Below are 13,538 nucleotides of genomic sequence, written 5' to 3'. Positions count from 1 at the left end.
TTATGGATCAGTTAATTTAGCCTTTTGGCATCTGTGACCCTCAACCTGCTGCCCCAGCATGCAACAGCAGAGAGGATCGCACTGACCACAACAGAAATACAACAAGATAACATTAATTAGTAGGGACAGTGAAAACGTCTGTTTACCTTTGTTAGCCACTTGGCTATGATAGTAAACAGTAGACACTGATGTAGAGTACTGACTCTTTGGACTGTGTTCAGCACAATATTAATTAGTCATTGTCAGTTCTTGATTTGTCCTGTTTCATTGTATGACCAATTATGATGGCTGTTTGTAAGCCATTTGCATACTATGCATACTCTCTGTGTGTGTGTGTGTGTGTGTGTGTGTTTCTCTGGTGAAATTCAGTATGGTTTCGACAACAGTTTTATGTTAATGTAAAACTGTATTTGTTTTATGTGTGTGTGTGTCTGTGTCAGAGGGAGTGTTTGCCCAGGGCGCCAAACAGGCTAGGACCGCCACTGATGAGGAGGATGACTTGAAGGAAGTATTTTCTTCAAATACAGTTAAAAATATTTTAACTATATAAAAATGTAACAAAAGTGCTTTTGAACTACAATAATAAAAGCTGTCAGTGTTCCATTTGCCCCCAAGCGCTACTTTCTTCTTGATTTATATAAATTGTGTTTTTACTGAAGGTATTAAATGGTACTGTTATAGTGCAGACATATATGTTCCTTCAACGATGTGTGTTGTGAGTTGCTCCATTTCCAAAGTTGAACTGATCGTAGTGAGGTGAAGGGACGGTAAGTTTTACCGCCTCTGAGTTCCGACGGGCTGCTGTGCTGTGACGGGGGAGAGAGGCGTGTTCACGGCAGGAATGCAGCGCTCAGGTGGAGAAAGAGAGAGGGCAGCAAAGAGAGAGAGGGAGACACACGGACACACCAGCAGCAGCCGAGCTGTGGACAAGTGGGATCGGCCCGTGGCCCCCGTGCTCCTGAGAAGTCGTCCCCGCTCCTCTGTGCGCACTTTGGCCGGACTGAGAGGAAGGTCACGAGGAAAATAGAGGGGAAAGTGCCACCGGCGCTACCTGCTGCTGCTGCGACCACAGTCAACCGGGAGTCACCTGCCGGGAGGCAAAAGTGCATTTTAAGCGTAGTTGTAGGAACACGTTGGAGTCGTGGAAGATGGTTTATAAGAAGCTCTTTTTTTAAAGGACAAAGGGCCCTTCATGTCACTTTTTGCACTTGCGCGTCCAGCAAAGGAGGTCTTACAAAAATTAACGTATTTATTATTTTCAGGCTTTACTTGTAACTGATGTCATGTGTTTTGGGAAGTGGGACGCAGCTGTTTGGATGGACACGCACTTCAGCTGAGAGAGAGTGAAAGACACGAGACTTCCTTCAGAGTGTCTGCTAAAAAAAACAGCAAAGGCAGAAGGAAGAAGCCTCCAGCAGACGCAGGGACATGGATGGTATCGCTGTCTTTGAAATCCGTGTGTCGGCGCAGTCTGCAGATTGGGTGCACAGCGCGTCCGAGCCGTGACAGTTCATCATGACAGAGAATCCAAACTGCACCTGAGCGCGAATGTAACGTTACCGGAGCCCACTCCACTACAGGATCCACGATGTCCTCAGTCCAGACGAGGTAAGAACGAGGGGCTGTAAACGATCTCTCTGATCAAGTTTATCTTCCACCCGCAGGTGGGATTAATATGCTGTGATTTCTAATAAGAGTCCAGCTTTGATAAGAGGCGACAAATTCCAGAGAAGCAACATGGAGCCTGTCTGTCCTCTGGAAGGAGGAAATATTTGGTGGCTTTAAATATTTACCTTGAGTTATTTTTTTCTTGCAAGGAGCTGCAAAGCCTTGAACATTTCTTGCACTGCATTGAAGGATGGGAGGTGATAAATTCCAGGGACAGTTGAGTTTTTCTCTTCCCCAGTGGGTTGGACGGTGTTTGTTTTGTGGTTTGATCCATTCCAAGAAGTTCAAGGAAAACTTGTGCTGTGGGGCATCTTTTCTCAGTTGTTTTGGAGCATATTTGAAAAAGCTCGTCGCTCGGGTGCTTCTGTATTTCGCTTTATTTGGTTTGTGCATTTGGTTTGACTTGGAGCAGCTTAGTTGATCCTGCAGTCGCCTGTGAAGCCAGGGGCAGAAGTCATATCCAGTCTGCTGTAGGCTACTTCCTACCAGAGGGTGAGGTAATCCCCCTGCCATATCAGTGATATTACAAGTCCCGACTCCACATTCCACACGCCCTGATACTCTACCTTTATCTCCTAAATGTCACTGCCTATAAATACCCTGGTAATATTTTATCTAATCCTTACCCTGCAACAGAGAACACAAACACAGAGGACTGCAGAGAGACTCAAACTTTGCAAAGCTTTTTTCATATCTGCCTCTCAAATGGACCTGGTGTGCATTTGATGCCGTGCATCAGGGCACATTTGTAGGACCGCTGTCAGCCAGGCTGGTGTGCAGCAGGAGAAAGAGGAGAGAAAGAATTGGCTCAGGGCACATTTTTTGTGTCGGGTAACTCTTCAGAGGAATGTTTGTTTGGGAAGGAGCTGTCAGACTCATGAACATGTTTAATCTTCTTACCATGGAACACTGAGCATATAGCTTCAAAACGAGGACACTAATTTGGTGTAACACGCAACGATGTCACTCTCTCCTCCGGCAAGGAATTTCAATCCTTTTCTCTCGCCTGGGATTTGCGCTTTAAGCACTAGAGAAAGACATTAGTGTTTTTTTTAAAGTGGCTCTTTGTAATTGATGGATTATCCTTGATGTGTAACGAAAGACAAAAAGTTATGCAAGCCTCAGTTTTCTTCTAATAAATACAATGTTCTTAATTTAACAGATGCAAAGCTGAGGTACATGATTTTGCACTCCAGTGTTCATTTTTACAGACATGTTCTGCAATGGCCTCTACGTGCATATAAAGCATCTGGTCCATGATGAAGATTGAAGGTAGTTTTTGAAATTATGAAAATATCTCCAAGTTTTGTACTATTTTGGCTGTAACTGCTATCACACCTGAAAGCCTGAGACTCCATTAGAGAAGCAGGTGATAGTACCATTAAAACCACTGGAACCGAGGGAACAACATTGATCATCAGGCAACAAGTGAACGGGCAGTGCTTGAAATGCTGGAAACAGGAAAAAATGGGGATAATGATCATAGAGACTTTGATGATGGCTATATTAGAAAATCATAGCAGTGCCAAGAGGGCAGGTCTTGTGGAGGGTACCCTGTATGCTGTGGTTACTAGCTTCAGAAAGCTGTGATCAGTAATGGCCATGGGGAGATTCTTGCTCTTCTAAAAGACTTGCTAAAATGTAAAGGCTGCTAAAAGTTTATGAAGCAAGTGCAAACCTCCAGGAAAATGTGGAAGTACCAACAACAAGCAGTTTCTCTAATGGCCATGTGAGGCTGGCTCCAAACTGAATCAGTCCCCAAAGGCTGCCATGTTCAAATGCCAGATTTGAACATGGCAGCCTGGGACAAAAACCATTTCAGCCTCTTTCTATTGATAGTCTCCCTCCATAATAACTGTACAGGAGCTGGATTTTTTTAAACTCACCGCCCAGAGCCCAGCGCAGTGCACGCTGCATCCTGTGTGAAAAGGGTGGATGTGAACCATGGAGCAATGGAAGAAGGTGGTTCAGGTTGCAAAGACAGGATTATTTGGACCTGTTACAAACTTCTTTGTTGTGGATGCCACAGGACATCTTCCGGGTTGTTGTGGAGTCCACGCCTTAATGGGTCAGAGCTGTTTGATGGGAGACCTACATGAGCGAGCAGATGGTTTTAATGTTGGAGCTGATTGGAGTAATGTTGCCGCAAGGAAAAAAGTACTGCATCACAATTTGCCAGTTACGTCTGTGAATTATCCAGTCTTCATTTTAAACTCTGGGGCTGGCTGGTTTAAATCTCAGTGCTCTCTGGGAGCTGTAATTAGGAACACATCAGTCAAACAGTCAGATTCAGATTCTTCAACTTAGGTCCTCATACATTTTTAAGAGTAAAAAGGCCCATACATGGAAGGAAGGCAACTGTACCATTATTATAACTGTATTATTACATTTATTTAAGCTTCTTATTATACAGATAAAGATACTGAATTCTTTATAACATTTTAATTATTTATTAATCGAAGAACCACATTTGTAAAGTAAGTAAAATTGTATTTATATATCACTCTTCAAGTCAAATATCATAAGGTGCTTAGAGTTAAAGTTTAAAGAGATTTAGTGAAAGAGACCAGCGAGTCCACAGATCTCAGGCTCAGAAGAAAAGAGATCAAGAGTCTGGGGGCCACTGTTGCTAAAGCTCCTTTAGTTTTGTATCCATACATCCACAGCAGGTCCTTATCACATGACCTCAGGGACCTGCTGTGGATATATGGAGCTAAAAGCTCTCTGATGTGCGCTGCTGCTTGCCCATGCAGAGCTCTAACATTTTAAAACCAGAATCTTCAAGTGGACTCTGACATTGATGGGGAGTACTTGGACTCTTAGTCTGAACAACCTGCACACGCTCCAGGGAGGACTTGTTAAGACAAGCGAACACAGGCGCCATCATACCGGAAACTCTCGTGATGATTCAACGTGGAGAGTTTGATGTCCGTCCAAGTCATGAAGTACTTCAGTTCTCAGTCACAGCTTCTCCCAGTTTAAAACTCTATGCAAAAAACCCTTTGTTTTTAGATACACCCAAATGACCTAAGACAAGAATAAAGGACAGGGCAAAAATAGTACTTTAATTCACAAAACAGATTATCTGCTCAAATAGGTCAGATCACAGCCGCAGCTACAAAAATACCCACATTAAAGATGTTTTCTTGAATGAAATCAAGGCATGAGTGTGATAATCAGGATGGGAGATGGTTCAGATGTGTCCTCGTCAGTGGAAATAATATTTTTGGTTTAGGTAAGGAACAGAGTATGCTGGAGGACGCAGGACGTCAACGTTGCAGTAGGAAGCTGGCAGGATGTCCAATCATTGCACTCTCACATACTTTGTTGGTCAACGTCCAGAACAGAGCAAACTAAAATGAAACACTTATTGGTCATTTCATCTTTTTCACTGTTGTCACTTTGTGTTCCTCTGTCGGTACAAACAGTAGCTGAGAACAATCACTGACTTCAGGCAAACAACTGGAATGCTGTTATCGATCCAGCAGCAAAGTAAACTCTCGCTGTCTGTTGTGCCGATTTCTTGGAAAGATTCAGCCAATAATCAAAGACTTTTTAAAGTAAACCTCAGAAACTCCTATAATGTAAAACTAGTCTTTCCACAGGTGAGAGTAACAGAAGGTTAACAAATGGTAGAGGGTGGAATCCACTTTGAACGATTTCCTGTTGTGGATATTCACATTTATACACTTTCCATGTTACTTTGAAGCAGGTACTGGCTTATCTGCAGCGGCCCACGGGCTCTGTCGGAGACAAAGATGAAGCCATGCAGTCATTCCACAGACGGACGCTTTCTAGTGTCATGGACCAGGCAGATAAGGCTTTACTGCTCTTTGTGCCTATCTGAACTCAAGCTTTTACTCTTTAGTCTCTTTGTGTCCAAGGAGGACATGTGACGTTTTTGTCTGTTAGCAGGATGAACCTTTGTGGTACAATGTGAAAACTGATTGGTAACAAGGAATAACTGAACTGGATGTGATCTAAATCATAGCTTCTGCCACTGGATCATTAATGTTTTTAATCCATGATGTAGAATATCTGACAGAGACTTGAACCTTGACTCCCAACTAGGGCTGGGCGATATATCGAGTTTTTTTAAAAAATATCGATATATTTTTATACGAGATATAAGATGTGACAATATCTTTTATATCGATATAGTCTATGTTACGTTATAATTATAGTTGTGGAGCCACAAGTTTGCCTCTCTTTCGTCCACTTTTGTCTTTACGCAACGTTACTCGGCCTCGCCTCTCCTTCACTGAACACAGCTCCCCCTCCTCCCCCCTTCACCTGCAGGCAGCGACAAGATGGACACGGCAAATCTCCGTTAACGAGTTACTGCGCATCGCCCCGTGCGTGGGGCTGGACGGCGTCAACGTGTTAACGAGCTAACCACGCTAACGAGCTAACCATGCTAACGCCATGCACGGCCTGAAATCCTTTCATTTTCTCAAAAATCGACAGCGCGCCTTATGTATGAATTCTGGTTGTGCTTGATGACCGCGAACCGCGAACCGCTCAGCAATCTGTCAAAAAATGTTTTAGTACGACTTTGCTAAGTTACGGAGCTGCACCGGCTTGATGGATTGTCGGAGCATTACGGCTACCGAGGAGCCTCGCGGAGTGATACGTACTGTGCTTCAACGTAATATTACCGTATTGTGTGTGTGTATAAGGACCATAAATGGCACCTGTTCAGAGACACGGTTATGAAGCGGATTTCAAACTCCAGGCTGTCAGTCACGAACTTGGGAACAGAGCAGCTGTGAAATCTGTCCTTGTTATTATGCTCAGCGTCTTTTAGTTTACATTTTGACTGCACAATTGTGAGCTCTTTGTTATGCACAAAAACAACATAGTTTTCTTTTATTTATGGAGCATTATTATTTAATAAATGCTCATAATTTATTTTTGAGTAGTTTTTTTCATGTACGTCTATGCTGTATGTTAATAACACAGCTTTGACTAAGAACTCTCTTTTTGTTCTTACCTTCTGGCTTTAAAAAAATATCGAGATATATATCTTATATCGCCATCCAGCTAAAAAATATCGAGATATGAATTTTGGGTCATATCGCCCAGCCCTACTCCCAACCCTCAGGATACATTTATGTCTACTTAGTGTTTATGTTTTTTTAATCTAAGACAGGCTTCACTCTTTATGTGGATAGAAGACATTTTGAAAAGCCCATTAAAACATGGTGGGTTTAGCCCACATGTCATCACAACATCAGTTGCGTGCATCTCTCCACATTCTCATGTTGTGAGACCGTGACTGTTGGTGACCTGAGAGGCTCTGCTTCAGTCAAAGTGGCTGTGAAAAGATAATCTCATAATCCCCGAGGTATGGTGGTGTACCAAGGTTGTTCTCCCTGTGGTGGAAGGAGCAAAGTGAAATCAAGTGAAGCAAAGCAAGCCAAACAAAGGGAAGGCACCATAGTTGAGTCTAGACATTTTGGCAGCGGCCATCTATAATTATTTTACAATTAACCACAATCCTCTCTGAGCATTTAACCCTTTAAAGCTGGTGGGAGCGGGCACGCTCCGTTTTGCATAGCTATTTTTAAATCCCGGTAGAACTGCAACCAGCGCAATAATTTTTTTTGCATATGAAACTGGAGGAGTTGTACTTACATCTTATGCCATCTACTTGTCCTCGGTCATGGTTTCCTTCCACATATAGCTTTGCAAAAATTGCATAAAAACCACTTGCAGCAACAAAGACATAATATTCCAGAAACACGGTTTACCGATCCGATCAGCTGTTCGTAACACTTTGGAATAGATCGTCAGCGCAAACGATCGCATGTCCGCCATTATCTGCCCGGAACCGGAAGTGACGTCATTTTCACGGAAATGTAGTTTTTTACCTTCAGGGCCTCATCAGCCTATACTGGTGTTTTTAAAAGTTATGTTTGACTTTATGACTTTCTGTATTGTTTCTGGGATGCTTAGGACTCATATTGCACTGCTGGAAATAGTTTATTTTGATGCACATGCTGTTTTTTTGCAAATTTGCATTATAATATTTATTTTTGTTTTTCCCGCAGTTTATAAAAATTGGTGTATTTCAAAAATAAAACTATGAAGACACTCAAAATAAATTTCCTGTGGTGGGAAACTATTTTGTGCAACTTTTTTGTATTTACAGTTAGGAGGCATAAGCCTCTTAAATTTCTCTAGCTAGAAATATATGTTAAAAAAACAAAAACGATTGTCAGTTTTTTGTAGTTTATTGCACTTTTTTTGCAATTTATGTAATTACTATGCACTTAATGCATACATATTATTAAAATTTGGGCTATAATGGTTGTATTGATATATAGCAACTTGAAATGCTCCCTAAAATGGCACTACAGCATGTAAAAATATAATATAAGCTCTGGCAGACTTGGTTCTATGGTAGGTCTTAAAGGGTTAACAAACAGTGACACTGGATTTCTTTTTTTCTTTTTTACTACATCTTCAAGTGAAACAGCTGCTGAGCCACAGAGACTTTTGCCTCGTCTTCAGAGAGGCTCACAGGCCCGAACCCTAACCCAGACCGAGGCCACTGACTACTTAGTAAGCACAGATCCAGGGATCAGAGCCGGAATCGGGCGCTTCAGACTAAACATCTGGTTCTTTCATTTTATTCAAACGCGTGCTCCACGTAAGCATCAGACCCTCCACCAGTCAGTCTTGGGTCATTAAATCTCAGGGTGGGTCAAAGGTCAAGTCTTGCCTCTGGTTGGAAGACATGTTGCTTTTCCAAACTTGGTGGGTGTGCAGATATTTGTAGGGCGCCATACAGAAACACTTACACCGAGATCCCACACAAAGAATTTAAATGAGCAGAGATCTTGGATTGAGGTGTCTCCGGCGTTGACGTGACTCTCGGCTTCCAGGAGGTCAGAGGTCACATTCTCACCTGCAGCATAATCAAGCCAAAGCGGTATAACAGAATCCGTGTAATTGCATGATAGCTGTGTGGAGCTGTTGTTTATTTGTGCAGGGTGGGAATGTGAGAGCTACCTGTCTGTTAGGGCGTGTTTAAGGCAAGGTTCGTGAGTTCACCCACATTACAATGTAAGGGTGGGGAGAGTGCAGAGAACTTTACCTTTCTTAAGACCTGCTGACGTTAGACACAGGTGAGGTACCTGTCTACATATGGGTTTGTTGCCAAGTCACAGTCACTGCTCATGGCAACCCACTTTGTGAGTCATCATAAGGAGACCAGACCAGACCAGTGTTTCAAGTCAAAATGAAAGATCTGTCGATGGCATATGTGCAATATTCCAGATCTACAGCCCAGTGAAGCTGGTGCATGTGATTCATCTGTGGTTATAGGTGATGTTGCTCCACAGACACTCTTAAAAAGGTCAACAGAGAGATGTGTAGTTGTGCGTACTGTGTAAGAGCTGTTGCTATGCATTGTTAAATATGACACAAAATACAAAAGCATAGATTATAATTATAGACTGTATATAAAAGATGGTGACTGCCTGTCAGAAGGACTGCATGAGGATCAGGTGCTGAACAACCAAAACTGGCACACATGTACACCCTCGCTTACTTAACTATATCAAGGGTCTTACCTGTTGGCACGTGGTTGCTAGGCAACACATGATGCTACCTAGCAACCACCTTCAACCGCTGTTTTGGTTTACTAACAGGTTAAATTAGGCCATCTACATCTTTGCACCTATAATACCTCAGTATCATAACCTCTCATTTATATCCACAAAGCTTGAATTGTGCAGGATATATTATGACACCATCATGTTCTCCAGGCAACAACAGACTAAACTCACAGAACAAATAATACTACAGCATAATAGCAAGTACTGCTAAATAAAACTGAAGCGCTTTAACCCTGTATTCTTTCTAATGGTAAGTAGAGGGTGAAGTGTATGAGGAAACTGCCCTAATATTCACTTCATGTATAACCTCAGTGCTTTCTTATTGGATGTGTGGTTTGTTAGTTTCATGTCCAAGAGCAACATAGATGATAAATAACTGTATTCTTTTGGATGTGGCTTCCTACCAATTAATATGTCAGTACCATATAAGCATGCAGTGTTCCTCAGTTTCTCAGTTTGAGATGCTCTTCACTCATCATGTCTTGTTTTAAACATCTGTATGGCAACAGCCAAACGCTCCGCATGAAGCTTCTCAAGAGGCCTTAAAAACCAGTGGGTAATGTCATGTTGACTAGCATCTTTTATATATGGTTCATGGTTGTAATTGATCAGATAATAACTGTAGCAAATGTTCACATTTGAAATGCTGATGTTTTTCTGTTTTTTTGGTCAATAAATGGTCGGACATTTAATTGATTGTTGAAATGTTTTTCTTTTTAGTTAATAGTGAAAGTTGGGTTCAATTTCACCAAAACATAGATAGTAATCTGACAAGTAAACTAGTTATAAACTAAATTACACCATGTGTTATATTGTTGTAATGTTGGAAAATATGATGCTTAAATATATTCAAGCAGCAGCTGATCTAATTTACCCACCGTTTTTAGATTAAATGAGTCGTAACTTCTAATGTAAAGTTCAACGTAATAAATTATATACCGTGTTTATCTCTAGCCTGGTTTATTAGCTTTACTCTTTTTGAATAAAAGCACAGCTGCTTGATGATTTTAGCCATATCCTGTTCGTTATTTGTTTAAAAATTGTTTGTGCTTTTTGGTCTTTTTCTAAAGTCATGAGCGCCATTAATGTCAGTCCAAATAAAAAACTAGTCTCACGTTGATTAGAGCCATTTCCCTCCCCCTGCCCTGCAGCTATTCGCTAATGTGCTGCTATAGTCTTAATGAGAGCAGGAGGAGGCGGGCTGACTCCTGCTCACCTCTGTGCGGGCCCCTGCAGTGAGGGGGCCAACCAGTCAGTCGCTGCTGCTGATCTTTTCATGTTCAACAACAGCAGCCAAAGATCAAGTGAAACTTGAGAAATGACTCCGTTTTGTGGGTTCCTTCATCGATCTACATTCACATAATGTTGTTTTTGTGAAACCATGCTCATTCATAAATGAGTAAGTGTTGCTTATCTCTGGAAAACTGATGTTTTTTTAATGAACATAATAAAAAAGCAGTTCTCTTAACAAATATTGTCACTGAGAAAATGTGTTTATTACTGTAAATTGGCTGTAAGTGTGAATGGGTGTGTCTGTGTGTCAGCCTTCTGATAACGGGCAGCATATTCAGCATATATACTTTGCCTCTCACCCTTGACAGCTGGGAGAAGCTTCAGCCTCCTTGTGAGCCTGGATTTGAAAGGCAGTGAAGAAAGGGGAGGGTTGGATCACAACAAACCATTTAGCAAACAACATTCTGTTTTCTTTGTTGCATGTATATTATACTTCATTCACCAACAAATGGTTTGCATATAATGCATGATATGAAGGATTACATTTTTATTCTCTTTTTGTTGTGCAATCCCTCATTTTTCATGCAGCTCCATTCAAACTGGAACTAACTGAGTTAAAAAGAAGATTAATGCAGGCTCAAAGCGGATTACATGTCTAAAACAAGCCTGCTAATTGATTTATTATAGGAAAAACACACCCATAAAAACATTTGTCCCGCCCAGGACACAGCACAGAACTGCAGCACAGGCCTGTTTGTTTTCACTCTCAAATACTCAAAGATATGGGAATGAATTACAAACACATTTTGGGCTCTCATGATCCTTGTACAGAGATTCAAATCTTAAAAACAGTGCAGTCGCATTTAGAGCTCCACTTTGATGATGATTACATGTATCTGGTGGAGAATCTGTCCTGTTCTACCAGAATAAAACCTACAGTGCAAAGACATGTATGCATTTTCATGGATGACTGCCATTTTGGAAAGAAATCAATTATATATGCTGTGCGAAATTCTTGAGCCAACCATCCATCTTCTTCCGCTTAGCTGGGATCAGGTCGCAGGGACAGCAGCTGAGGCAGGGTGGAGGGAGACCTCCCTCTCCCCTGCCACCTCCTCCAGCTTGTCCGGGGAAACACCAAGGCGTTCCCAGGCCAGCCGAGAGATATAATCTCTCCAGCGTGTCCTGGCTCTTCCCCGAAGCCTCCGCCCGGAACACCTCACCCAGGAGGCATCCTTGTCCGATGCCCGAACCACCTCAACTGGCTCCATTCGATGTGGAGGAACAACAGCTCTACTCTGAGCCCCTCCCAATGGCTGAACTTCTCACCCTATCTCTAAGGGATCGGCCAGCCACCATTCGGAGGAAGTTAATTTCTGCCGCTTTTATTCGCGATCTCGTTCTTTCTGTCACTACCCACAGCTCGTGACCATAGGTGAGGGTAGGGGCATAGGTTAACTGGTACTTTCACGCTCAGCTCTCTCTTCACCACGACAGTACAGCGTCCACATCACTGCACATCTCTGTCAATCTTCTGCTCCCCTCAGTTGTGAACAAGACCCCGAGATGCTTAAACTCCTCACTTGTCCCTGACCCAGAGTGGGCACTCCACCCTTTTCCGGCTGAGGACCATAGCCTCAGACTGGGAGGTGCTGATTCTCATTCCCGCCACTTCCCACTCGGCTGTGAACCGCTCCAGTGTGACCTGGAGCCCACCACCTGATAAAGCCAACAGAACCACATCATCTACGAAAAGCAGAAACGAGATTCTGACACCACCCAAGTTGTTACGCCTAGAAATTCAGACCATAAAACTTACGAGTCCAGCGCTTGTTGAGACCAAGCTCTTCCAGCGGGTGTATAAGGATCAAATGGCCCGGAGTAACCCGCCAACCCTCATTATTTTATACTTAGCTAGGAAAAAGAGAAATATTTACATAATACAAAATTAGGCAAAAACAGAGTTTATACAATTATAACAAGCCTGAAAGTCAATATTTGGTATTACCATCTTTATTCAACACAGCTTGAACTCTTGTAGGCAAATCTACTTGTAATTTCTTTAAAAGTGGTCTTTAGGAATAGTTCTCCAAGCCACCCGAAGAACACCCAAAATGTATCTTTGGATGTTGGCTGCATTTTTTTTGTTTTGCTTTTTTTTTTTGTTGTTCTTTGTCAAGGTGATCCCACTTTACAATAATGTTGAGTTCCAGGCTCTGGGGAGGCCAATCCCTGATTGATATTGTTTACTGGCACATCTTCTTTTGTCCCTGAAAGACACACTCACACCATGTTGAGACACGCCAAGTTTCTGGCTAATAGCTCTTTGGGGCTTATCGTGCTGGTGCAAAAGTACTAACTAAAGTACTAAGCATTGAAAAGAGCTTATCAGTTAATGTTAGATAGCTACCTAAAATCAATACATGCTCATTACATGTCACTGGCATAAGCATGCAGGGGTAGTAGTGACAAAACGAATCAAAATTTATTTCCAGTGTCCTCACTGACCACACAGGTTGTTGTGGTAAAGAAGTATTGGTGACTGTGCTTTATTGGCACAGTTAGAGAAAGTGTGTTACCATGCAGTATCCGGTCTTTAAATCTAAAATCATTAGCCGTTTCCAGGTCCAAACTTTCAGGTCCCAAAGTCAAACGAACACTGCAGCATCACAGAGTTAAAAACTGTCTAAATTCTTTCATCTTTAATAAAATGATCAGCGTTGCTGCTTTACCAGGTGTAACTATAAAGTTTAACATCCAGGCATCCATGAAAACAGTTTATTAAATTTAACGGAGTTAGAAGTTAGCAGGAAGTTAGCTCGCTAGCTTCCACCTAATCATGATATAGCATGTTCTCACTGAGAGATTTCTGAAACAATTCAAACGTACAGCTCTGCTATCGCTTCCAACATAAATGAAGACAGAAAACTAAACAGCAGTGACGTTTGTAGGGTTACTGAAGTTGGGCTAGCTGGTATATAATGATGTGCTACATGATCGCTAGCGACACAG

The 13,538-nt window shown here is 42.1% G+C and overlaps 1 protein-coding gene across 1 annotated transcript in view; it reads left to right on the top strand.

The window, feature by feature from the left end:
- Window positions 1–831: 831 nt before the first annotated feature.
- Window positions 832–13,538, top strand: part of adamtsl5 (ADAMTS like 5) — a 59,719-nt gene continuing 47,012 nt past the window's right edge. Inside the window, exon 1 of the mRNA XM_084913698.1 lies at window positions 832–1,608. Within this exon, the coding sequence (XP_084769824.1) occupies window positions 1,589–1,608 (20 nt within the window). The 5' untranslated portion in view covers window positions 832–1,588. The remainder of the gene's footprint in view (window positions 1,609–13,538) is intronic.

The sequence above is a fragment of the Perissodus microlepis genome, chromosome 1 (genome assembly GCF_051167445.1).
Source record: "Perissodus microlepis isolate ML-2025 ecotype Zambia chromosome 1, ASM5116744v1, whole genome shotgun sequence".
NCBI lineage: Eukaryota > Metazoa > Chordata > Actinopteri > Cichliformes > Cichlidae > Perissodus > Perissodus microlepis.
The sequence above is the reverse complement of the archived record's forward strand: the minus strand, read 5'-3'. Positions and strand labels throughout refer to the sequence as shown.